At 35.3% G+C, this 27,654-nt stretch overlaps 1 protein-coding gene across 12 annotated transcripts in view; it reads right to left on the reverse strand.

Moving 5' to 3' along the window:
• The window catches only part of LOC135581654 (uncharacterized), a 38,880-nt gene that overhangs the window by 10,827 nt on the left and 399 nt on the right, over positions 1 to 27,654 (reverse strand). For 10 of the 12 annotated variants that reach the window (XM_065107968.1, XM_065107967.1, XM_065107966.1 and 7 more), the window contains exons 2-21: positions 24,421 to 24,501; positions 20,466 to 20,603; positions 19,808 to 19,918; positions 19,662 to 19,712; positions 19,448 to 19,548; positions 16,317 to 16,407; positions 12,871 to 13,005; positions 12,504 to 12,770; positions 12,278 to 12,356; positions 12,105 to 12,193; positions 11,930 to 12,013; positions 11,765 to 11,839; positions 11,640 to 11,687; positions 8,713 to 8,808; positions 8,404 to 8,627; positions 4,619 to 8,133; positions 4,334 to 4,410; positions 4,094 to 4,177; positions 188 to 259; positions 3 to 111 (exon numbers count right to left, since the gene is read on the reverse strand). In XM_065107968.1, the coding sequence (XP_064964040.1) occupies positions 3 to 111; positions 188 to 259; positions 4,094 to 4,177; positions 4,334 to 4,410; positions 4,619 to 8,133; positions 8,404 to 8,627; positions 8,713 to 8,808; positions 11,640 to 11,687; positions 11,765 to 11,839; positions 11,930 to 12,013; positions 12,105 to 12,193; positions 12,278 to 12,356; positions 12,504 to 12,770; positions 12,871 to 13,005; positions 16,317 to 16,407; positions 19,448 to 19,548; positions 19,662 to 19,712; positions 19,808 to 19,918; positions 20,466 to 20,603; positions 24,421 to 24,501 (5,527 nt within the window). Of the gene's footprint in view, positions 1 to 2; positions 112 to 187; positions 260 to 4,093; positions 4,178 to 4,333; positions 4,411 to 4,618; positions 8,134 to 8,403; positions 8,628 to 8,712; positions 8,809 to 11,639; positions 11,688 to 11,764; positions 11,840 to 11,929; positions 12,014 to 12,104; positions 12,194 to 12,277; positions 12,357 to 12,503; positions 12,771 to 12,870; positions 13,006 to 16,316; positions 16,408 to 19,447; positions 19,549 to 19,661; positions 19,713 to 19,807; positions 19,919 to 20,465; positions 20,604 to 24,420; positions 24,502 to 27,202; positions 27,371 to 27,654 lie in introns of those variants that run through there. The other 2 variants (XM_065107969.1, XM_065107971.1) reach the window with 2 other exon arrangements.

Here is a 27,654-nt window from a genome sequence, read left to right on the forward strand (position 1 = left end):
ACTTGATATAGTTAGAGATGGAACTGCTTCTTCTAGAAGAAACCCAGATGCTTCTTCAAATACTGCCTCTTCCCTAAGAAGCTCCATTTCGATCTCAGCTTCTTCAAGTTCCTAAAATTTTTCCCATTGTAAAATTAAGCTAGATGAATATCAGAAAAGCAATGAGTTAATCCTAACTTTTTTTTACCTGAGACTGCTGATCAATTCTCTCTGAGAAAAACTCAAAGTAGGATTGAATGGAAGTCAGAGAAGACAAGACCTATTAAATGGAACAATTTATAAGAAAATATAAATTAAAAAGGAAAGAAGCAATGTCATTTATCGAAATGACATACAGAGAAATGCACATGGTTAACAAAGTCAAATAGTAGCTACTTCTAATTTGCCGCAAGATATTAATGAATGACTGAATACTGATTATGACATTATGCATAATACTCCCTTTTGAATTACAATGATCATCTTTAGGTTATAAGACAAAGATTAAATTGTATGAGATAATAAAATTGGTGTAATGGACCAAACAGAAAATAAATGTACAGTGGGTTTTGATTCATTTGTCATATTGTTATAATTTAACCTGCTTAATTGAGTTTGGGCATCCTTTGATTGGTTTAGAATGAGCTTAGGTAAAATGTCGGAGTTACGGTTCAATTTGGATCCCCAGATAGTTAGTTTTGGTGAGGTAAAAATTTATAATTACAGTACCTGTTGTTGAATGATAATCGCGAGTCAAATCATTTTGGGTATTCGTATGGAATGAATTTAAATCTTGGTCTATCACCTGTTTCCATGACTAATTGAACTGGTATGGTACCCATATATCAGGTGGTCTACTAAACATTACTGCTAGGCACTACCAAAGAAATAATAATAAAACAACAACTACTAACTAGTCATGACTTATATGGCCGGTTACCAATCCTTGGTCGGTGATAGAATACCGGTCCATACTGGACTGGTACAATTAAAATTTGATTCCTTTGTCATGCCTGCCGATTTGCTTAAACTGGGTTTGAGCACCCTTTAATTGGGTTTGGCATGTGTGCTGATCATGGAAGTCCGTATCCGAGATGAGTTTATGTTCCTAGGTAGTTGGTAAAGTTTGGGTGGAATGGAATTCACGTATACCATCACCAATCAATTTCCTAAATTCACTGCTAAAAGTCATCCTTGAACATGCTATAAACGTCTTCTTCAGTATACAATATGCCTGTTGATGCCATCTTGTTTCAGCTACTTGAATAAGCTCTTAGTTTCCTATGTGAATGTCTACAGAAATCAATTTAGAACCTCCTGAAAGGATACTGTATTTGAGACTAGACGAAGTCAAATTAATTCTGAGAATGGATATTGGAATATATGGAATAAATTCCACAAGGACATGGATAACCATACCAAAAGAATGACCAGTACTTTAATTTTAAGCTCTAAACCATAAGAAAGGAGTGGAAGGCTTCAGTAATTTTCTGTTTAATTGCACTTATCATGGAAACTAGATCCTGCAAGTATCTTTTATATAGGCTCTGTGGGAGCATGAAGTCTCAAGCAGTTTCTTTTATTTTTTCAGCCTTTTGTATGTTTTTCAAAATCATACATACTAATGACACCAAGTGTCCATACACTATAGATCATATGGTACCGGCCCTAGCCCTGACTGATAGACTACTAACACACAAAATTGCAAGCCTTTACTAGAACTCCATGTGTTTTGCGTCTCAAGTCTAAGTGATGTAGATTTCCCAAGCAAAAAAATTGCACGTTTCAAAAGGAAAATAGTGATTTTATTCTAATTGGTCACATGCACATTATGGGTCACATACCACCCCCTCTCCAGTTATATATACAATAGATAATGAATTATATATAATTATAAAACATTAATTCATTTATTGTAGCTTTAAAAATCAAAAGATGTGAAAAGTATTTATGAGCATTAAGCTCAAATTATCCTAATTAACTTCGAAAACTAAAAAGAATATACTATTTCCTGTGGTTTAAGGACATTCTTTATCTTTAGTCCACAATATTTATCAAATTGTAGAAGTTATACTTTTGAATCTAAATAGAACCTTTTGTTGGCAAAAGAATCTTCAAAGCAACTATATATTAAACTAGAGGGTGTGTGGTATTGACCCCTAAACATGAATCTGACTGGACTTGCTAAATAGTTATGTTGTGAACTGATATGGATTCCTGTACCCAAGTGGTCATATTAATTAGTTGGTTCCTAGATTTATAGGTTTAATCCAGTATGTTCAAATCAAAGTCTTTTAACATTGTAGCAGTTTATTATAAGATAAGATATATGATATTCATGGGTGTCGGGTTTGTTAATGTAGGGAATCAGATGAGGCAATGCTTTACTTTGAGATCGATTCTTGAAATCTTAGACCAGAGGAGTTCATCTCAAGAATTTTCACTGCCAATTCAAATGAAATTTGACATTTTACTAGTGTCGTTGTTGAGTAATTCCTGAAAAGCTTGAATTTCTCTTTAATTTTGGTTTATATTGGATAAAACATTGACACAATTAAAAATTACTTTTCATACATAAACATTACAGTTCATCTAGGAATTAAATAACAATAAGTCCACTATATATTGAAAATGCAGGGCATTGAGAATGAAGCCCAATAATATAATAAAAATGGGATTTTATTGTGTGTTTGCATTCCATAATATTCGTAACTAGTATCAGAACTTGTAATTTAATTAAAAAAGTTCCAAAAGGCTTATGACCTTTCTTTTTCCTATGAACAAATCATTCCCAGTAAGAATTTTGTATATTGTCATTCAGTGTTTTGCATATGTACCGTTTAAGATACATATATTTTATGTATATACCTCTTTAGCATTAATTTTTGCACCAGTATTCTCAGAGATACAAAATACGTTTTCAGAAAAGAAAATTATCATTATATTTTGTTGGATAGTTAAATTAATTATGTGAAATCATATGCATGGTTGAGGAATATCAAATTTAGATGTCACATACACTTTCAAAACTATAACTCCGAAAGTACTCAAAAGGAAACCATAACTCGAAGGAAACCATCAGCAAACAACCAGGATTAAGAGACTTAGATGCTAATAACACTAATTTTAACAACAAAAGATATAAAAAATTGAAGGAAGACAAACTAATAGGCAATTAACAGTGATTTAAGAAGATAATTCTAAAAGAAAAACCATGTGAAGTAATATTTTTAGTCCAAATCCATAAGATATGTATTATGAGGATTATGGTATCAAAAGTATTAAGTATGGCAAGAAGCATATATGCAAACAATAAACTGTGATGGGCTTCTTCTTCCTCATAGAATGGTACATAACAACATATCATGTGTTGATACGGCAATATGTACCAGACACTACTTGGCAATGGCTGGACCTGTGCGAATCTTGTACCCGAAATTGTATATCTCGGTTACCGCTAGCCATAAAATTCAGAATATTATTTCAATACCCCTGCTTATGTCTTATTGGACTGCAGTACTAAAAGTTGCTTGGTATGCTTGCACAATCAATTCAAATGTATACCACCACAGTATGGTCCATATGCTATGGTATTTGAAACTCAAAATTTAATTCTTGATCCAATACCAGTATCAATAATCTACTGGACTGATATGATCATATACTGAGCAGCACACAGACCTGTACCACCAGGTATCATCCAAAAAATATCATATATAAATAATATAGACCAATATCGGACCATGTTTAGAACCATGTATTTAGGTAGACTTGGGGTGCGACAAAATAATATAGGCAAAGATAGGAACCCATATAAAACAATAAAACAAACAATGCTTTGGCTCCGAATTCCTGCCCAAAACTAACTCATCATATGTGGCTCTTTCAGAAAATCTAACTTGTGGGCCTGCTAGGTGTCGCTGAATCAGTGTGTGCTAGGACTGACTCATGTAAGATAGTGGAATGAACCAGTGGAAAAACTAATTGGACCCCAAATCTAAACATGGCCTTATCATTAAGTGCTCAAACCGAGTAAATCATCTCCATAGGTGGTAATACCCTGCCCTCACCAAAACAGATAAGAAAAAAGAAATAATCTGTCATAGTATCTGACCTGAAGAATTGTCTCCCGAATGCTTTGAAAGTTAGAATCACTTGGCTTCCCCATCGAGCTGGATGATAGCACTTCTTTCAGAACCTTCCATAAAAAAATAAAAAACTAAGATTAAAAAGCTGGATGATAGCTGTAACAAACAGACCATAAAGCCATGAAAAAACAGATTAAAAATCAAAATAAATTGTTTCACATAATAAAATGCCAAAACCAACCATTAAACAGACAGGGCAAACATACCGGTTTTGCGCCATCAAATTCATTTCTAAGTTTGCACAAAGATAGGCACAAATTTTTCTCCAAGTCATTAAGCACGCCTGAAATTAAATAAAAAATTTCAAATAGCCTAATGGTTTAAAATTTTTTCATCTAACAAATTTCTAACACAGGAAATGTAAATTATATAAGTGATTGTTCAAGACAATATTTTGAATACATAATAACAATGATGCCCTTGTGTTGTTACACTACAACATATAATTGGAAACGAACATCAGCAAAATATGTAAAAAAATATGCAAGTACCTATCTTTGACATTCCCATCTGCTCCAGGTTCCTCCAAACACTTTCAGGTATCAAAGTAATATCCTCAGCAGGAGAATAAAGACATGCACTTGCCAGAATGTGCAATGAGAGTCTTGTTATATGACCCACTTCCATTGAATTAGTAACTTTGCCCATTCCTCGAAGGATGGTATGAGTGGATACCAGGAAGGATTGCAGTTGAGCTCTCTCTGCATATGGGACAAAGGCTAGTAACAGCACCATTGCATGTGTTCGCAACAGCATTGAAGGGTCAGAGGATGCTACTACTATCACTCTATCCCATGTCTTTGTAACTAAAATGGAAGCTACTGATTCAGGAACAATCCCTACAGATCGAGAGCAAACCAAATTTTGTTTAACTGAGTAAGGCAGTTCATTCACACCATTGTAGCTGCCTAGGTCAACAATTCTCCCAAGATGACGCAATGCAACAGATCGTTGTTCTGGTTCTGAATGACCCAACATTGTGCAGAATAAGTCCACCAATGAAGCCTCATTACCACTAAGGTTATCAATGCCCCTTTCAAATAATGATGATAACCATTTATCAGTCTGCAAACGCCATGAAATTTTTGGTGCATTACAACAGAAGATCAAGATCATAGAACATAGAGAAGAAACCACAGAGGAGAAAGTAATGTTCTCAGGCAACTTGAACAGAAAATCAAGCATAGCAGATGCTACTTGCCAACAATGATTTTTTTGACTTGATGATATAGCTCCCACAAGTCCTTCAAGAGCATTCACCCAGTATCTTGATGGAAGGTCACTTGAATCAGATTGGTGTGTGTCTTGGCCATCCCCATCTCTGGTACTTGCTTGAATGACAACACTTAAGCATCTTGAGAAAAATAAGCAGTTTGCTAATGTACAAGTGAGCCTCATTCCCAACTTATAATGCATGTTCCAGCTGGCTTCAATAGCTGGAAGAAGACCAGAAATTAACTTTCCGAGTCGATCCAAGAGTTCTTCAATTTCACCAGCAGACAGAATATGAATCCCTTCACCCAAAAGATCAGTGCAGGTGTCATCACTTTCAAATGTTTTAGACAACCCGTTCACATATCCATCTGCAAGATCTGGTGAATCAAACTGATAAGTTAAGCCATCATTAATGCTTAAGTTGGGACCACCTGCAGTTGACTGTTTTCTCTCAAGTGGCAGATTGACACCAAATGACTTTAGACCCTGCACTACTACAATGAGACAGCTGTTAATGAGTTTCTGGAATGCACTGAGGTAATCATAGATAGAAGATATGGGTGCTGAAGTGGTAAAATCAACCCACAACAACAAGGATTCTAAAACTTCTTTCTTCCTCCTGAAGGACAGATCAGGAAACAGATGACCTAAAATGCAAATCATCAATGATCCCTGGAATTTCTTCTCTTCAGTAACCTCATTCAGTTCCTTTTCACACCTTATACTGTCAAATAGTTCTTCAAAATTTGACAAATGAAAGTCCTGATGAAGTGATGCATCAGACAAGTGCTTCTCATCATCACTTGCCTTCCGCAAAGAGTAAGAAATTATTGGTCCTAACAGAGATAGAATAGAATTCAGGAAAGCAACATCACAAAAGGAGGCTCTACAAAGAGATATCAAGATGTGAGCTACCCTCGGCATTTCATTAACCAATGCTTCCATGTGCTCAACAGTAATCGATTCAAGCACGTAAAAAATAACTGCCTTAGCATTTCTAGCGATATGACCTCTCAAAGGATTAGCATTTTTTGTAACATGAAGATGGTTCCTTATTGTTTCCAGATATGGCCACAAACAAAGGTCAGCAAACCAGCAGAGGATATCTGGAACAGCACTGCATGGAAGAGATTTTAGTTGCATACCAACAGCTTCCAAAATTATCTCTCCAGACTCACCAAACTGCTTTCTCATGTTTGGGAAGAACATATGCAGGTGAGGAAAAAGTACTTGAAATGATAGTTTAGCATCTGACTGATTAGAAGACTCAAATTCTTTATCAACTTGGGAGTGTGTTTTGGTACCCGATGGATCTGAATATGCAGATTCAATTTTCTTTTTTACTAAATTATCTGTAAGTGCTAACTCATCCACAAAAATTGATAACAATGATGAAATTTGTGAAAGATCAGAGGCAATAAACAAGTGTTCCTTCAAGTATTGCTTTGCATATCGAGATACTCCCATCCATCCTAAAAATCTAGAAAGTGGACATGTGCAACTTGAAAATCTGGATATTTTCTGCATCCACGATGAAGGTGGAACTAAAGTTCTGTAGATGAAACCAGCACTTTTGATGCCAATGGGATTTGTCCCTTCATCATTTCCAGAAGATGCTATTACCAATCTTTCAAGAAGTGCCCAGCGCCTTCGCAGCCCATGTAACTTTTCCATTTCAAGCTGTATGTTTCCTGCTTTCAGTTGGGTGTACAAAGTTGTAAGTTGTCCACTAAGATTTTCAGCTGACTGCAGTATAATGTCAATAACATCCTCTGCAGAACAGGATAACTCAGTTGCAGAATGCAGTAGAAAGAGGAGACTCTGTAACAGAATTTCATGTGATGATTGTTGTTCCCTTCTTAATTGCTGAATTACAAAGTGACAAAGCAATGATTGATTCTGCCTAACCAATGTTACCACATCAGCTGATTCAATGTCCACTTGTGATATTTCCAAAGCCTGTTGATTACCTTCAAAATTATATGTATAAGGTTTACCAAGAGCCAAAATTCTCTCAGATTCGAGGTCCAGTTTAGCGGCACGAAGCAGAATTTGCAGAACTGTTATATCTCTTTTACTTTCAAGATAAGCTATTGTCTCCAGATTGACATTACATCTCTTAAGGTCTTTATTAAACTCCACTAATCCAGTTTTATTCTTGAATTTGGATCCAATAATTTTCATCTGATTCATAAGCTCTGAATTGCATCCATATGAAATCATAAAGAATGGGTTGACATAACATTCTGCGGCCAAGAGTAAGGCATCTATTGCAGCTTCATGGCTTTCTGGGGTTATGTCATGCTGGGAACACAAATCAGATGCCAAACGTTCAAATTCGGAAGCCCTAAATACCGAATCTTGATGGTTTACAAGTTGTAGATAATCTGCTTGTGAATAGAAGTAATCAGCAAAGAAACCAGTATTCAACTGAAAGTTGTTATTTGAAATCTTATTCACCTCTGAAACACCACAACCAGAATTCAAGCTGATACAGTCCCCAGTAAAATAGTTGGGAACACTTGTCAGAACAATTTTTGACAGATCTCTAGGAGCAAACTGCAGGTTAGCATCTTGGAGTACATCTTTTCTTGTAGCAGCTTCAGATGCATCAATCTTTCCCTTTACTTCATCTGGACTACTGGATATGCTAGAAGCCCCATGAGAACAGATCACAGAGTCGGAAGAAACAGCTAAAGACTCTTGATCAGCCACTTTAGGAAATGAACATTTGCAAAGGTCAATATCTGAAGGTAATGGCATGTGTGGCCCCAGAACAGAAAGAAGTACACTGCAATATAGAAAGACAGTATATTGTCAGCTAAATGAAAACCAAGTAATGTAACAACCAACAAGGTGCATTGATAAGATTCCTTTTGTTGCAAAAAACACAATTTTTTTTTTTTTTTACTCTCACATCTTTTTAAACAGCAGTCTACACCAATCACTTCATTCTCTCTTTTTGTATCTTCCAAAAATAAGCACTATCAAGTATAAACCATAAAGATGTTTAACTTTTTTTATTTTCCCTATGATATTATCATATGCTGTTACAGTAGACCTTGGTGCAACAGATCCACGTCTCCATTCAGATTCCACAGAAGGAAGAATGGCAGGCCTTCGTAATGCAGTACGTATAACATTGAGTGCAATAGAACAGTTCTTCTGTTTCTCCAAGTGTATATCAGAAGCATCTTCAAAAGTTGTATTCTTTGTTCCAGTAATCACAGGATCAAGAAAGGGTTCTAGCATCTCCAAAAGAAATAGAAGCCTATGTTTAAATTCCTACACAGATGGTAAAAGCATCATCTATCTGACTGGAAACAGTATGCTAAAAAGTTATGCTTGATACTTCAACAGAAGGCCAAACCTTATATTTTGATAGTACATCATCCATATGGCCAGACAAGGCCAGCAAGATATACTTTAAAACAGCACGAGCACGACCAGCAGATTGTGGAACACCCTGGTAGAGGCATTATGAACAGAGTCAACCAAACATGAAAAATGAAAATAAGTGCATAATCTGTCATACGAAAATATATCAAGATTTTTTTTCCTTGTCTTGAATTTTTATTCAGGAGGAAGTAGGTAGAATTTGGAAAAATAACTAGGGGACTCTGATGAAATTCATAGTTTCTTGAGCACAGGCAGATGAAAGATGGACGCCAGATGCAGGGTTCATGAACTAGAAAGGAAAAAGTATAGCCCGAATAAGACTAAATGACAGTAACTAGAACTAAAGCACTTGCATTCATAGGATTTGAATAAACCAATTGTAGCTAATTCCAAATTCAAAGGTAGGATCCTTATTGTTTCATGCATAAAAGCTGCATGAAAAAAATCTTATCCTGCATAAGAAACATGATCCACCATAGGTAAACAGCAGGAAATGCTCTTTTCCTCAAATATGCTTGCAGAAAGTGAGTCGCTAAAAACATTCAATTGTAGGTTCTTAGAAGTTAAAATATATGGTTCCATAAAGAAAATGTTTTATGGTACCTTAAAAAAATCAAGAGCTAAAACTTCATTAGTCTTAGAAACAACATAGTGAAAGTGTGCAAGAGAGCTGTCACATGCATGTTGCTAGCTGCGATGTGTGGAACTCACAAAGAGACAATTTCATACTAAAACCTGTTGGTAGATCCATCATGGACTGCCACAGAAACAAGGTACTGCATCAGAACCCGACTGATTTTTTTTTTATGACCAATTGTGCATGTCCAAAAAAAGCCTGATGAAATCAGTAAAAAATTAAGATCATAATGCATTAAGTATCAGTAAGATCTCACTACCTAATCAAATGCAAGGTCCTTGGTCGGTCTATAAATTATAATATGTGATACAACTTATTATAATAAGTTATACAAGTATTTTGTGACCTTGGTAAAATAAGTTCTGCGAAAGCACAGAGTCAAGGTGTATCCTGGACATTACAGTTAGTGAACCAAGCTCCCATGTTCAAGAAAAGGAGGAGGTGAACGGCAAAACAGAGTAGGGTGTAAGAAAGGAGGTGAAAAATTAATATGACCAAACTTCACGAAAATATAGAAAAACATTTTAAATGTATATTGGCATCTAAGAAACATGTCATAAAATATAATCTGCTACACTTAAAGAAATATATAGCTATCAACGCCACCACAGTAGTTATATTGGTCCATAAAAGTCCCATAAGAGTTGAGCGCAGCACTCCAAAGAACTCTGTACAAAGCTGTGTCATAGTTGTATCATCAGAACACTCAAACAGTAGGTTCTTTATTTGCAATCTAAAAAAAAATGGAAAACTCCAATCCAGTGGACAAGTATTTCAGCTTTACAATAAATGCTATCATGATCAGGATCAAATTCAAGAGATCAAGGTTTTATTCAAGTGTATAAATGGCTGATACTATTGGAAACTTCACATTAAGATAATAGATGGATCAAAAAATAACATCTATGATAGGTCATAGAAAGTTTTTTTTTAGTTCATCGGGATGGACATGTTAGTACAATACATGCCGATCAGCATGGTTCGAGCATATGGTCGGAACAAGCCTTGTGCTTGATTATGTGTTCAGGGAGATCCTTGGCATAAAACCAAACTCCATGCTACTAGTATACTGGCATGACATAGTTCGACAGTCATCAACCACTGCCGGCAAACTTGAAATATTACCATACATCATCAAATGGTGAGACTACATAATGATGCCAACTCCTTTTCTTTTTAACTCTATGATCCGATTCAACTGCCAATTTGGTGTTAATTCTATTTTTTAGCTTAGAAAAATGTTTATTTCACTTTTAGTTTTTCTTGGTTTTATAGAAGGACATTAACAATCACAACTTTAACAATTGGAAAATTATAGAAGAGAAGTGAGAGTGGGAACAATTACAGGACCAATTACAGGAACAATTACAGGACCATTAAGGGATACTCTAGAGGGGGGCATCAGATAGTAACAAAACAGATTGAAAAGTGGTTTTCAAAATCAATGGAAGTAAAAAACCTTTTCATTCCTTAACACAATAGAAAAAGTGTCAGTAATTTAAAAGAACAAAAAGCGGAAATGCCATACCAAACAAGAATTATACATAATACAAAGAAGATATGAACCCAAACAAAACATTTATATATTTTTCTTTTAATGACTGTTCAATTATACCACAGCACAAGGATCGGTACGGGTGGTATATCGGTACACCTCAATGTACCATGTGTTGGTACGTTCAGTATAACTCGGTACGTACAGTATCGATAGCTGATCGAAATAGTGGTACGAACCGGTAATGTGAACCATGCCATAGTAGAACAAATTGCCTCTGACCTTCAAAGTCTTTGGTATGCCAGGACTATAGTGTTCAAATCAAATAACATTTTTCTCAAAATGAGAAGATTATTTCAAGAAAAAATTAGTGATTGATAATTTGACCATCCACAACAAATCACAATGTATTGACCACAAAATTGGTCAGATCTGCTCCAAGCAATGACCAAATTTTCATCAAACATGGATAGTTTTAATTGCTTATGTCAGATAATTGACCAAACACTGTTTATATATTTTCGTGATGAATAAGTTACCATGAATCATGATATATATACATCTACCTATTCTAACATTAAATAAATACCAAATTTTGTCACGTTAAATAGTTAACATTATACATTGATGCATGCCCATATCCATCGCATCAGTCTTCTGCACTTGTATCCATGACTTTATAACCAACCAACCAAACAAGCATTCATTATAATAAAGAATTGGACCTTCGGAACAGTAATAGAAGCAAGAAGACTGATGGAATTACTTGAATAACACCCAAGAGATCCTCTAGAAGTTCAATTGCAAGATCAACCTGAAAAAGGGTCGACGCAGTTACAAAATATAAGTCGTTGACTTCATATGTAGACTTATAATGGGAAAACATGAAACCTTTGCAGTAATTGTAGATATCCATGGTGATAATGGTCCAGAGCATAAATCAATCAATACACATGCTGCCTTTGCCTGATGATTGAAAAATAAATGCTTGCTTAGATCGAAAGCCAAAAAGTAAGTTGTCTATTCATAATTAAACTTGATATGAAACCAACAGACATGAGATGATAAGAATGAAGACAGATAGCCCGCACAAGCATGAAGAAGAGGATGATATACTGATGATGATGACATTGTTATTATCTGCAACAACAGATTAATGTGAATTGTTGAGACTTTTGATAAAAATACAAATGCATGTAACATATATCACCCAGATGCATCACTGCTGAACCTGAGAGAGAGCATGCTGGACAGAAGGATGATTCCACTGTGAAAAACTATCATCAACTTGATCTGGGAGGCTAATCGGAGGACGAAGTGCTATCAAATGAAAGAGAATCAGAATCCATCCAAATTAATTAATAAATAAACCACTCGAAGGTGCTAAAACAGAAGACCTTTCACCTGGAAGCAGTGCTTGTATAAGTGGTAATAGGGACCAAAAATTTGAATTACTGTCAGCCAATTTGCAGCACAGGAGAGGCTGTATATTCATTATAAAAGCATGTAAGCACTCAACAATTTTAATACAGAAGCAGACTCCTGGTGGATAAAAGTTATTCCAATAGGAAAAAAAACAGGATCATTAGTTTAAAAAACATAATAAAGTTGGTGACCACTTTGAACATACTTGTGAAGCACATCCAAATAAGACATGGAGAATGCCTTCTTCCACTGCAGATATATCCAAGACATTCAAATAAGAAGCATCCCAATAATCTTCAGGTAATTTGAATTCTTCCCCAAACAAGCTCGAGTAATCAGCAGGTTGCATATGACTGGTTACTTCAGTTTTAACAATTTCATCAGATATAGAAGACAGACCCAAGTCATCAGTACATGCTGACTCCCCTAGTAAATTATTTGCTTCTACAAGTCTGTGCAGTGCTATTGAAGCCTAAGAAGCAAAAGGGCCAACACATAAATATTAACTCAAGTCTTAGAGAACTCAGGACTAGCTATTACCATAGAAAAGATTAAAGACAACAAATACATACTCTCCGACAAACAATTCCCAAATGAGACTCTTTATATGCCTTCCTTAACAGAATGATGACAGCATCAGATCGAAATGCTATAGAACTGCAAGCAAGTTCAGGGAAGGGTGGACTGCGTGATCTTCTTGGTTGTGCCTGCAAATATTGCAAGGACGTGACTATACCTTTAGTGACAATAGTATTTATCTTTTCAGAACATACATATAAAGTATGTAATTTTTGGTAAAAAGGAAAAAACCATTAGCATTTGCAGTATATGATCTAAGTCCACCTAGTGATCCCTGTTTCAGCTAGCAATCTGGTATGATACATATCATCCGCATGAAAAAAATCACCACAGTGCCAAGGCAAACTACCAGCATTACTAAAAAAAAAGAAAAAAAGGTTTGAGATTATAGAAATATAAAATGCTTACCTCCTACAAGAATCACATCAGCTCTCCTGTCTTTCTCCCCTTATCTCCCCTCTGAAAAGAAGTGACATCCTCCACTTCAAAAAAGCTTGAAACCCTAAACCAACCGAGGTGTTAAACCATTGATTTCATGTTGCCTTGGACCAAAATTGATCAGGTTCTCATAAGTTCAAACTAGTTTGTCCTAGAAAGCACTATCTAACTGGCACAGCCAAGAAATACATTGTCAAAATGTGTTTATACACATAATGTCCAACATCCTTTTTACTGGGTTTTTTAAAACCATATTAGCATGAAATTTTTAAGCCAATATGAAAATCACAACAATTAAAACCTTAATTCCAACATTGTAGATAATCTATATAATAAAAATAGATCATTTAATTATCATCTGAAGACTACAATTTGACTCCATAAAGGTTTATCTTGGCTTGGCTCAAATCATATCTCAAATGATTAACAAAAACATCAAGAACCTCTGCCACTAAACCTTAAGAAGAAAAACCCAAAGCCTAATATCTTTACAGAGTCTGGTGTAGCGACACAACATTCTTGATCTCATTCAGCTAAAAAGGGATGAAGACTTAAAAGAGATGGTAGTTTATTGCTTCAAAACTACAAGACTCAAATCATGATATCCCTACAAGACAGTAGGTGTAATCCTTGTCCATGTAGTAGTTATATACAGTTCTGAGATACTGATGTTAGGTAAATCCTATAATGTCGGGCTTTATCAGTTTCCATTACAGGAAAGCAACATCTGGCAGCCAACTTCCATTAGAAAAAAAACACTAAAGAGGTTTTGTGGAGCAAATTGTTGCTGTCAACCCCACTTCCAGGTTCAAACATACATCACAATGAACTCTTGTGATATAGTATCATATTTGCAATAGAGTCTACATTTTACAATAAGTCCACCCTACATCTTCACATAGGCAACAACTTTTCCGAGAGTAGCTCATGATCACATTTTTGTTCCTGAACACACAAAACAAGCTAAGAATTATTGGCTTCAATGTCTGTAAAAATGCACCAATTCTGTGCACCAACACCACAATGTCACAAACTTCCAGCAAATCCTGATGATGATTGTCCTTTAACCAGAACAATGCTGATGACAAAGTCAAGCACACCCATTGATCTTCAAGGGGATCTGAGAGGTCAAGTGGCACCAGGGTTGGGTTCTCTTCAAGTAATCATTGATGCTGAACCATCTTCAAGAGATCAGCAACAATGGAAAATTTAACTCAAGAATATGTTATCTCCAATAGTTTAATATTTATAGGAAGAATCTTATGCATGCACCACAACCATCTCGGAGTGTATCATTCTGTATCTCATTGCAAAGTCAAATCACCTATGAAAGATCTCACAGAAAAAAGACACTTCTGATGCATGATGAAGAACTACTTCAAATGCAGAGATTTTTTTACAACAAGATGTGGTCAGGGTAGATCACTAAAGATACAAGCATTGAATAAAAAGCGCAGGTAAACACGACTCAAATATGACCAGGAAATTTTTTGTGCATGTTATTTGCATGTATTTTCAGCTCATCCTTACCTGCCATGTTCCAATCTTGATATCCTGAGTCCTGACCATAGTCTTACTGTAACTCAAATTGAGTAAAAAGTGCTTGTCTCTTTAAATCCTAACTAAAGGATTAGAAGCCTAGAAGGAAGATGCTCTAACATAGCGTAGAACTATTAGAGGGGAAAAAAAAAATCAATTTTAGAGTTCAAAAAGCTTCATGAAGTACTTGCCCTGGAAAGATGAATCAAGACAGAACCCAGACATTCATTTGTTCATTCAAGCCACTCAACTCTTGCAGTGCTAGTTGTCACAAGTCTCATATAGCTGTACCAGGTATCAAGAATGTGATTAATTCCAAACATGGTTTCAGATACCGGTCAGTAAGCACATATCCAAGCAAGGACTAGTATCGAACCATATGTTACGAAACTGGTTGGTATTTAATCTTTTGGTGTTCTTTTCCTGATACCAGGTGGTACAACTTGGTATACTGCCTGCCATACTGTTACCATACCAATCTGGTAGATTACTGAAATCAATGGTGGATCATGGTCGGTATTTAAACTTTTAGACTTTGTTATTTTTGCTCCAGTTGATACAGGTTGGTGTACTTCCCTGCTACACTGGCACCATACTAATCTGGTATATTAATAAAACCAGTACTGGACCAAAAGTTAAAACCACGATTCTAACTACAAAGGCCTTTTAGACATGTCTTCTTTGAATAACTTTATGGACCCTTCAGAAGGTTATGGGATCCTGTGGTGAATTTTCCTCCCTCAAATATTGTTTGCCTTTTCAGGGTAAGAAACTAAAGCAATCATCACCGCTCAGTTCTTTTATTGAGGCCACTGTTAGGCAAGTCAACTTCTGATTGCAATAGTAGTCGTCTGCCAAAGCTGATGGCTTTTAGACTTAATGGTCTCGACACAACATAAGCCTGATGAGTTATCACAATGTCAACCATGCACCACCATGAATATTCACAGACTATTGCCTATGATATTGGGACTATTATTTCTGAAAACAAAGTCCATAGCATAGTATTGCGATATTTTTAGCAATTAGGGTTCAATCAAGCAGCAAGATTTCAAAGCAGCAACAGTTAGAAACAATAGATATCTGCAAGTGTCAACTAACCATATGAGCAAAGGTAAGCACTGACTAATTTTATTTCAATAAAGATAAAAAAAATCAAATATAAATGCACCTACCTCAAAGTTTGATGAAACAGTTAAAGTAGAAGATGGGTTGCTCTTGAATGCATCTAATGATATTGAGAATCTTATTTCTGAAAAAAATTATTTTTGCATTCGAATAGTCCATAGCATAGTATTGGAATATTTTTGGCAAGTAGCGTTCAATCAAGCAGCAAGATTTCGAAGCAGCAACAGTTAGAAACAATAGATATCTACAAGTGTCAACTAACCATATGAGCAAAGGTAAGCAGTGAGTAATTTTATTTCAATAAATATAAAAAATCAAACATAAATGCACCTACCTCAAAGTTGGACGAAACAGTTAAAGTAGAGGATGGATTGCTCTTGGATGCATCTAAATCAGAAGAAAAAGGCAACACATTTGAAGCTTTCCTACATATCAATGGAAAAAGGAACTTTAGATGAGAACCAGTGAACAAAGATGCATAACAATTTCCTGTGCGATGGTCACATTATACAGATGGTCAGTATCTACTATAACATAGATGAAACAATTATTACTAAAAGAGAACGTAATCTTTGGGTATCCCAACTGCATTTAGAGTCAAGGCTCATGCTATAACAAACGTGATCAGTTGATCCTTAATTATCTTTATTCTTTCTTATTCTGCAAGATGCTTGTTTGGTATCAGTTTTAGTGGCATCTTCAATCAACCAAATTTTTCATGCCATCAGTTATATTAGCTCAGCCTTCTTGTTTTTTTTCTTTTTCCTTTTCTTGACAATCTTAGCAGATGGTGTACATGAATATCCATGCCAAGCATAAAGGATGTTTCCATGTGGAAACTTATTATAATTGCAAGGAAAAACCCCTAACTTTCAAAACATTACAAATACAACATTTTAACTTTGACCAATATGGGCATCGTGTCAGAATATATGTATGATTTTGGACCAATACAGCATGATGAATATATCACAACAATTGAAACCATGAAGAACAAGAGTTCAAACATAGTTACTAAAACCGGACTGGAAAGATCGAGAATTGGACCCTTCGCTAGTATGGTTTGTTGATTGGACCATTTCTTATTAATGTTGACCACATTATTCTTGAATATAGATACTCATACTTACTTTTTTGAGGTATTCGAAAAAAGTAAAAAATTAGATGCTTTCTCAAAGCACATTATTATCCAACCCATATCTCACTTGCCACCTCATTATTCTCTGTTCTATCTTTTCTTTCTATCTCTTGTTCTTTCTCTTGTTGCCCATTCTTATTCTATTTCTTTCATCCTTAATTTCTTTCTCATCACTCGTGTCCCTTTTACGTCAAAGTCCTCTTTGCTTTCTTTTACAATCTTTTATTTTTCTTCTTTTATCATAACAAATCACATAATGACCTGTTTTTTCCTATCAGGAAACTTATTGGACTTTAAATTTTAACCTATCGCTCATCCAATTTCATGATTTTTATTCTATAACAAAATGAAATTTGTAACTATATTTTTGTTATATATTTTAAATATTATATATCTCTCTTTTATACATATTTTTTTTTATCAGTTACGCAATATAAATATATTTTTATATCAAACCTGCAGTCCAATCACTTGATCCATACGTTCAACCAATGAACTACTGACCCAAAAGGTTTGGTCAAGTTAGTGTCCCTTTTGAGTCTGACAATTATGAGGGTACGAGGACTGAACTCACTTTAGGAGTGGACACAATCCACATCTGACCTCACAAGCTAATGCGAGAAAATTTGACTTTACTTTTCTCTTTAATTATTTTAACTAGTTTAGAGTGTCTCTCACAAATTTTTATAAGTTGTCATATCGCAACATCTATGACAATCATAATATTAGTTACTAAGATGTCTAAGAAGAAAAAAACAAAGTCAACCAAAAGAAAAGGGCAACCATAGGCTTGAAGATTCTAAAGAAAAATAAAAAAAAAAGCATTAAGTTTAATTGAAAAATTCATCTCCATAAGAAAGAATCTTCTTGATTGAAAATTAGTACAAAGATGTAAATATATCAATATTTATCAATCGGATTTATCATCAAAAGGAGAGGTTATTCTCCATATCAAATAAGGAAAGTTATTTTCTTATAAGAAAGAAGATTAATGATAAATTGAATTTTGAAATTTTGCTTTATTCTAATTTTCATTTTTATTTTCTTTTGCGTGTGTTCTACAAAAAAGGAAAGGAATTGTAAGTGAGATATGAATAAATCAATGAATGAATAAATGAGCTATTTTCCCACATTATGTATGTGTGGTGTGAGGCCACATTTCTTTTTCGACAGTATAAATCATTCACATGCAAAACATGGTGTTGAGATGCGACTTTCATTCTGGGGAGTTTCTTCTTGGGCCACAACAAGTCCGCTAATTATTTTTTTCTATATTTTGTTTTCTTCTTTCCTCTCAACTAATATATTTTCTCCATTCAACAACTATCAAATCCTAGAAAAGAATTTTGTTTCAAGACTCTTCCATGCATATTGTCCTACATCACATGCATAATTAATAACATACTTCTTTTTTGTGTCATTCTCCTATGACAAGGCTCACAACCCTCTCCTGGTAGCCTCCCAAATACATTAACACCAATGCACAGTTATCCACCAATAAGTAATATGTTGCAAATGATCAGATGATATCCACTGAGCAGCAGTAATCTATTGGCCAATGACTGCTGGTCAATGAATAACTGATAAACAATTATGGAAAGCTACCAAGGCAGTAGAAAAAGAGAAAACAAGAACATATCATATCACCTAACAGCCTAACAAATTCACATCAATTCACTGATTAATTTACCAAGATGTGTTGTCTCATTATCACTCTAAATCTATTGAACCCTTGGATAAGAAACATGCTTGGCAGACAAATATATTCAAGCCACATTCTCAATCCTGACTTGCATCATAACAGTGTGCATATACGATATTATGCCTGCACTATTGCAGGCTCTCTTGGGATCTATGGATCCTATAATTAGGATTGGTCATGCACAATGCTGGCTCTTTGTCAGTACACACAAGCACAAAGCAGCATGGAAATCTTAAATCTTAAGTTAATCTCTGAAATTGTTCACATTTGCTATACTAGCTTATACTCGCTATACAGTTCTCCAACAATGCAACAAAATGAACACCCCATGCTTTGGCAACTGCCAGAACACTATGACAGAACACATCATGGGTAAAACTTAAATAGATGCAGTTGCAAAGTTGATCAGGTTCTAGTATCTAGAAATCTAGAAAGTAGAAACTAGCCATTTATGGATCTATAAAAATTGTTTTGCAATTGGAATTTGGGACCATCAAGCTTCATGTGAAGCAATTTAAAAAAATTGCCTCAAAGTTTCATGTGAAGAAGTGTCTCAAAGTATAATTAGCAAAAGGCCTCCATTAGTACTCGCAACACAATTTCCAAATAATAGTTGAATTTTCACCTTTCATTAGAAAGACGCAGAATTGGATAGAATGGACCAGCAAGCATTGCAAAAAAACGAATGTTAGTCTCAGCAGCATCGGGAAAATTGGTAAGATCTGTCTGCAATGAGTGAAATGAAAACTGTCTAACCATCACAAAAAAGACAATGCCAAACAGAAGAAGACGAACAAATGCAGTGGGACAAACTAAGAAGAAAATAGCCATTATTGCACCTCCAGCTCCGGAAGAAAAACCAGCAGGTTCTTTGCCACATCTTGAAGCAGCTATCAACAATTTGGAATTAGAGTTTGGCTTAAAATAAGGGCAGAAATATAATGATAAAATTGAAAATAAATATCATAAAAACATAGCAATTTACCTGAAGATGCATATCATGAGCATCTTGCTTGTGTGATATAATATGTGGTATCAAGTAATTAGCAATAGGTTGAAGCTCAGGTTCCAATCCAGTAACAGTAACCCCCATAAGCTGGCATTAATGATTCAATGATTCAAGTACAATATGTAACTAACAGAATATCCAGAAAAAATACGTAACAACATGAAAGCAGTAAAATGCAATGAATTTAAAAAGAGAATATTAAGAAGTTTCTATTTCTTCAAAGGTATAAAACATTGACTAGAATAAACAATCAGATGCCAGCAATCCATGTACACAACCTAGAAGATTCATTTTCTTCAAAGGCGTAAAACAATAACTAGAATAAACAATAAAATGACAGTAGAAATCTATGTTGACACTTGTTGAACATACTGAACTTATACAGGTGATAAAGGTGCAAGGAACTAAAATTATTCCAGCATTCTCTATATAGGTTAGTGAAGGCTATGCCCTTGGTTCCAGACATAAACATCATGCATAACACAACTGAATCATTTCAGAGTATTTGGTATAAAGAGTCAAAAAGCTAACTAGATATTCATTTTTCTGATCCCGAGGAACCAATTCTGGCCTAGCGAGTACCATCAAATTAGACGAGATAATTGAATTGATGAAGATAATAATTTGGGGATACCTGAATAAAAAATATAGCTATTGGGTTTCCACGCAAGCAAGATATCCTTACATAACGGCATGGTGTATAATTCATAGGATAAACCATCTCTCTTCTTGGAGCTTCACAACGTGGACGAACTTTTAGAAATGCCTCAGGCTGAAAAGTAAGAACCAAAATCAACTTTATAGTTTACATTAACATGTTTAGCAAAGCATATATAACAAGTCAGAAAATTGTTTACATGCATAAATAAAAAGCAATACCATAATTGCACTCTAGCAAGGTAAAAATATAGTGACTCATGCAAGATTTAATTCAGCATCACTGTAACCTCTGGATTGGCATATATATTACTGAAAACTGTATGCTTGAATAATAGATATTATTCAAATTTTCATGATAATAGGCTTATAGGATGAGGATTCAAGTAAGGTAAAGCATAGTGACCTCAACCTCTGGTACAAAATCTAATGTAAAGGAGAACCTGTCCTTTTCTTTGGTTGATGGAACACCCATCATTTTTCTAGGACAATTGGTTAAAAAGCATCTTGCCACCTTCTACCAAATAGTCAAGATATCTACTGTTGGATGAACTTGATCATCGATAAAGAATATACTATCATGACCCAGTCTCTTTTATTGTGCATTTTCTGTTCTCCATTAGTACGTCTAGCTTTAAGACAGTCTTGCGCTTTAAGCTCATTTTATTCTGGTTCATATATGTCATACAATTTACTCTGATATATCTTTCAAAAGCTAATTAGTCAAAATTACACAGGGCTTCTTATAGTGTCAAGGGAAAATGTATATAGCTCATTTGGCTTGGATTGTAATCTTGGTCGATGTTTCCTTAATCCCGTGTCAACTAAATTATAGTTTGGCAAACATCTAGAGAAACTGTTACCAAGGAACAAGAGGGCAACTATATATTTCAACACAAAATAGTTTGGCAATAACAAATATAATATGAATTGAACATATAAACAAGTGGCTATATTAGTGCATGTAATATTTGAAATCATATTGTGGTAGAAGTTCACATTTAAGACAGTGGAGCAAGTCACCGGTCGCTGGACTGGTAGATACCAAATATCATGCACCAGATTCAACACAAAGGACCAACACAACAATACAGGTTATATTATATTATAATATATTATATTATATTATATATTATTTATATTATATTTCAACACAAAATAGTTTGGCAATAACAAATATAATATGAATTGAACATATAAACAAGTGGCTATATTAGTGCATGTAATATTTGAAATCATATTGTGGTAGAAGTTCACATTTAAGACAGTGGAGCTAGTCACCGGTCGCTGGACTGATAGATACCAAATATCATGCACCAGATTCAACACAAAGGACCAACACAACAATACAGGTTATATTATATTATATTATATTATATATTATTTATATTTACATTTGTAATCATGGTTCACCTTGTCGGTCTATACTGGTGTATTGACCGACTATCGGTATGGTACATACCAAGCCATACCGATATACCGACACATGATACGGTGGGGCATGCTAATGTATCGGTATGTACTGCTCATATTGGTCCCCTATCGAACTAATACATACTGCCCATACCGAACAATATGCTATGGTACGACGAACCTTGTTTGTAATGAAACCCTCATGATAATTTATATAAACTTAAGCAGAATATCATGAGCACAAGCTTGAAAAGGCAGCCGGCATGTCAACTGCGATAAGTTAATCCTATTCTAAGGATTAATAACTGGAAATTCTCACAAAATGGGTATTCAATTGTACCAGCTGACTTTTTTTTAGACCAGATTTTGATCTTAGCTAAATGAAATCTGCATAAGGGAAAGAGCAGCAAATACCACCTTTAAGACTTATGTCACAGAAGTAATTCATATAATATGAATAAAGTGACAAAAAAATCAAGGATTGAAATTTCGTACCGTACCAAAATTTCAAGATTTGTTCGATATGGTACGATATTGTATACCGAGCGGTATATTTCGATATACCGCTCGGTATATATATATATATATATATATATATATATATATATATATATAAGAGAGGTAAACTGCTCGGTATACCTCTCTTCTCCCCATGCAGGCCGATGTTGCCGAGTCGATGCCGCCTCTCTTCTCAGGCAGAAAAAAAAAAATTTTGCGACGTCGCCACAAAAAAAAAAATATTTGCGACATCACAGAAAAAAAAAAGAAAAATTTGCAACGTCGCCCAAGGCGACATCGCGTCTCTTCTCAAACAACGTCGCCTCTCTTCGCCCTGCGACACCGATACTCTTCTCCCCGCGTGCGGATAAGAAGTTGCCGCAAACGAGGAGAGCGACGCCGATCTCAGGTTCTCCTTTTTCTTTTTCCTATTTCTTTCTTCCCCTTCTGCCTCTTCTTTCACCTTCTCCTTCTTTCTTCTCCCTTGGTCATCATCGACAATAACGGACTCAATCGACGCTACCCACTCGGTAACGGGCGATCCGTGTACCGGTCTGCTGACGGACTAGTACATACCGCCCGATACAGGCGGTATCATTCGGTATTGCAAACCTTGCAAAAAACCAAGGTATACAGTTTCGAATGATACCGCCCGATGTGGGCGTTACGTACCAGTCTGACAGGAAACCGGTACGCGAACCACTCGCTACCGGACTGTCACGAATGGTCATCGCGCACTCGCAACAACTTCGTTCAACGAACCGTTCGTCGTTTTTGCATGCTTGAACAGAGACATGGCAGCCTATTTTGCCTTCGTTTTGTGTGTTTTTGCTTGTAAAAATACATGTTCGAACAGGTTGCAGCGCACAGTGCGACCGCTCACCGCGCCAGGCCAAAAAGCCCCAAAATGGCTTCGTTTTCACGTGTCACAGGCTGTTTTCTGCAGCCCGCTGCAGTGCGCGAAATGTCAGCCATCTCAACACCTTGGAACCCCCCGGGTGGCACAGGGCTGGATGGGGTTCGGTATATAGTCGGGCGTTGAACAATCTTCACAAGTTCACACGTTTTCTTGACGGGAACTTGCCTTTGCGCCCGACACCCAGTGAGTAGTTGTTTGTGGACTTGCAACTGTTCGTTCTACCTTCTAAAGTCCTTGTTTTCCTCCTTTCTCTCTTTTCTCCTGTGCACACAAGGTGCTTGCTGAATTGCTTGTAAAGCTTCCCTCTTTGCGAGACGTCGAGACTTGTCTGTCACTTGTTTTCAATCTAATCAACTTTCTGTTTTACAGGTCCTTCGGGACCTGTACGAGGTTGCACTTAGGCTGAACCTCTGCGGACGCATATGTCGCTAGGATGCCTCAAGACTTAGACAATCTCAGCTAAGTCTGAGAAGTTGGCGCAAGGGTGCGTCGCGACTTAGGCAACTCAAGCTAAGTTCGCGTCTTGGCTGTAAGGGTGCCTCACGACTTAGGCAATTCCAGCTAAGTCTGTGACAAGACGATATATATATATATATATATATATATATATATATATATATATATATATATATGCAACATCGCCCCGCGTGGGGGAGAAGAGAGGTGATGTCGCAGATTTTTTTTTTTACTTATATATATATATATATATATATATATATATATATATATATGTGTATATATATATATATGTGTATATATATATATATGTGTATATATATATATATGTGTATATATATATATATGTATATATATATATATATGTATATATATACATCGAGCGGTATACTACTCGGTATAAATACCGTACCATACCGAGAGAATGTCGAAACTTCGGTACGATACGATATTTCAATCCTTGCAAAAAAACACAAACATTAATTGATTTTACTAATAACTTTAAAGTGATATGGAAACAACTTTATAATATCATCATTTTATCATAAAGGAACAACAAGCAGGCTAACATTTTACATATATCTAAAGAACAATTCGCAATGAATTAAAAAGAAGCTTCAAAACTGAAATAAGTATAGTATCATACCTTAAAACGCAATCCAACACTAATTTCCCATTCAAGAACAGATTTATTATAGATTCTTATATGTGACAGTAGGCAAGGTTCCTGCAGGTAAAAATCCTAATAATATGAATAAGAGAGCAAACTGATACTAGATAAAAGAAAAGGAAAAATCTATGAGAATCCCACGGGACAAGAAAAGAAGAAAGAAATTTGTCCAATTTAGAAACAATATGTTGCTTGTTTTTACCAAGTCATAAAAAGTTCAAAGACTAGGTTGAGCTTATCAAATCTGAAAGATTGGAACTACTTACAAACCTGTCAAAACACATGGAGAATATAAGACTGTGATAAGTATGCCCTCAAGCTAATGCTACTATCAATAGTCAATGCTCAATAAAGGCAATAAGAGAATTTATTTAATACCAAATCTGATGTAGGATAAGAATGCTACCATACCAAATGTGGCATAGGATAGAAATTTGGAGACCTCTTGGGGCAAAGAAAAACATTTTTCCCTTTTTATAGAATTTGATAATTGTGAAATAGAAAATGGAACAGATTAGGTGATTGAGACAAAAGAATCAGAAGAGATAAATCCTTGGATCATTCTAAATTTGGGATTCACTTGTAAGAATAAAGGCGATACCTCCAAACATCTCATGTATGTACAATGGATCACACCATTAAAAATATGACCTCACACCACAAAAATTTCATTCATTCAGCCATGTACTTAGTAAAACCTTTCCTTTTCTTAAAGCCTCCCAGGTACAAGAAAGAAGAAAAATGCAAACAAATAAATTTCAATTTCTTATATAAAAACTAACCGTGTCAGACCATCACTATTTCTAAGAAATCTTAACTCTCATTTTTGCTACGAGATAACCTTTCTCATTAGCAATATATTTAATTGGCACTCATTTCTTTTCTCCTAAAACATCTTCATTTAAGGAAACATATATCTATTCAAATTTCACTTCTAGCTTTTTATAGCATGCAAACATGACCTTACACCATAGGAATCATGAAAACATTTGACAAGAAAATTTAAGTCAATAAAAAACAACCAGTTTGAGAAGGTTAAGATGATTAAGTAACCATAACAATTACAACCACATGATAATAATGGCTTGTTCGAATGTGCTCCAAAATATCCGAAGCAATTACTCAATCTAGCTTGAAACAATTTCAAGTAGTGCTCGACAAGAAGAACCAGATAGAGTTGCAAGATGTAGAAAAAGACATAATCTTGTAGATTAGAAAGATTGACATTCAAACTCGAGCATCTTTATATATTGTGCTTTTTCTAGTTTGACTTAAAACATATGGTTGTCAACAGGATTTTCAATACTGGTCCGTACTGACGTACCAACATATGCTCAGTACGATACATATCGATATGTACTATCGATATGCCAGTGCATACCGATGGTATACCCTTAAAACTTAAAAATACCTCCACCTACCATGCTAGGACATACCGATCAATACGCCTCAATAACGATCGAAATCCAGGATGGTACCGGTCAAAACATTGGTGCCGCTGGGTAGAGGATGGTCTGTGTACTGATATCCTCTCAGGCCGGTATGTACCGCCCAGTACACATCGAAATTGAAAACCATGGTTGTCAAGTTCTTCATATGTTTCTAGTGATTTCAAGTTGTAAAATAAATAAAGCTTGGAAAATGTAACACAGACATCGATAGGTCAACCAAATTTATAGTTCGGACAAGAAATGCCACAATTTTCTTTTATGAGTCCCAAAAAAATCTTTAAAATGGCATAAAAAGATATGCTAAGACACTTCAATATTTCATCTATGTCAAATATCCAATTTTATGATAAAATTGTGTGAATGCCTAAGAAACAGATATTTTCAATGGGAAAGTTATCATCTAACATGGATTTTAACGGAAAAACAGGGATACAAAGAGCTCTTGAGAGGTTCAGTTGTAAAGACAATGGATCCGATTGCTATATTAAATGCAACTTTACGAAAAAATTGTGTGAATGCCTAAGAAAAGGATTCATGGGAAAATTAACATCTAACATGGATTATAATGGAAAAACAAGAACACAAAGAGCTCTTGAGAGGATCAGTTGTAAAAACAATGGATCTGATTAATATATTGAAGTGGATTTCAAGGTATAGACAAAAGATAGGAGACAATAGCAGATTTAAGTGCATGCTGCAGACATTTTGAAAAGTCGGCATCTATCTAGCAAAATGACAGTCATATATTCTTGTAACTGATTATGCTTTGGAATTGTGCCAGTGGAAGGAGTGAGACAAATACCAAGTTAAATGGCAGAGCAAAACAAATAAATGAATAAATAAGATGAGGATGTTGAGATGGTGTTATCGAATAGCAAGAAATACAATGTGACCAAATTTTTGGTAAGATACACTCATATCATAAAGTGCACTAACAAGAAGAAATGAGTTTGAATTACCATAAGGGGAAAGACTAAACAAGACTTCGATAAAAATCACAAGGAAGAAAAAACATGATCACAATTTTCAAGTCAAGAAATGGTTCTTAACAAAATCAAATACAGAAAAAGATCCACTCATCCAACCTCAAATGGCTAAGAGATACAGCAATCATTGCAGGATAGTGACATCAGACTCTTGTTCAAACAGGGATCCAAGCACAGAATTTGAGGGAAAAAAAAGACTATATACTGAAGAAAAACAATCATAAGTCCTGTGCAAAAAGTGACGCAAGACAAGCACATGGGTAAAGGTTTTTCTCTTTTCTATGAAAATAGTGGAAGAGAAAGGAGAAATGAGAAACTCACTCACTACGGTTCCTACGGATCATACTTAGAGCACTTGTTCTCGCACCAGATGTACCACATACGCATCCAATGAAACCACATCATTGGCTAAATATCAGACACGCTCTAGAAATCTCTCTTACAGATGTAGGCCTCATCCAGAATATGGGAATAAGGAAACTCTAATTCATTCAACCACTATAAATAGCACCAATATTGCCCCATCTGCAGATAGTAATGAAGAGAATGGACATTGAGGAAGTCGGCAAAGCAAGATAATCAGCGATTAATTTGCACAAACAGTGATGCTCCTGGAACCTACATCTGTAGCCACTTCCTCCGTTTCATTATCGAACGATAGTGCAAATCTCGTCGTAGGACTCAAAATATCAAGACAAATCAGACCCAAAAAAAATGCCACATCAAGTTCAAGGGATTGTTTCTCTTCTATGCGAGCAAGAAAGGATAAGAAG

This window comes from Musa acuminata, chromosome BXJ2-5 (genome assembly GCF_036884655.1).
Source record: "Musa acuminata AAA Group cultivar baxijiao chromosome BXJ2-5, Cavendish_Baxijiao_AAA, whole genome shotgun sequence".
Classification (NCBI taxonomy): Eukaryota; Viridiplantae; Streptophyta; class Magnoliopsida; order Zingiberales; family Musaceae; genus Musa; species Musa acuminata.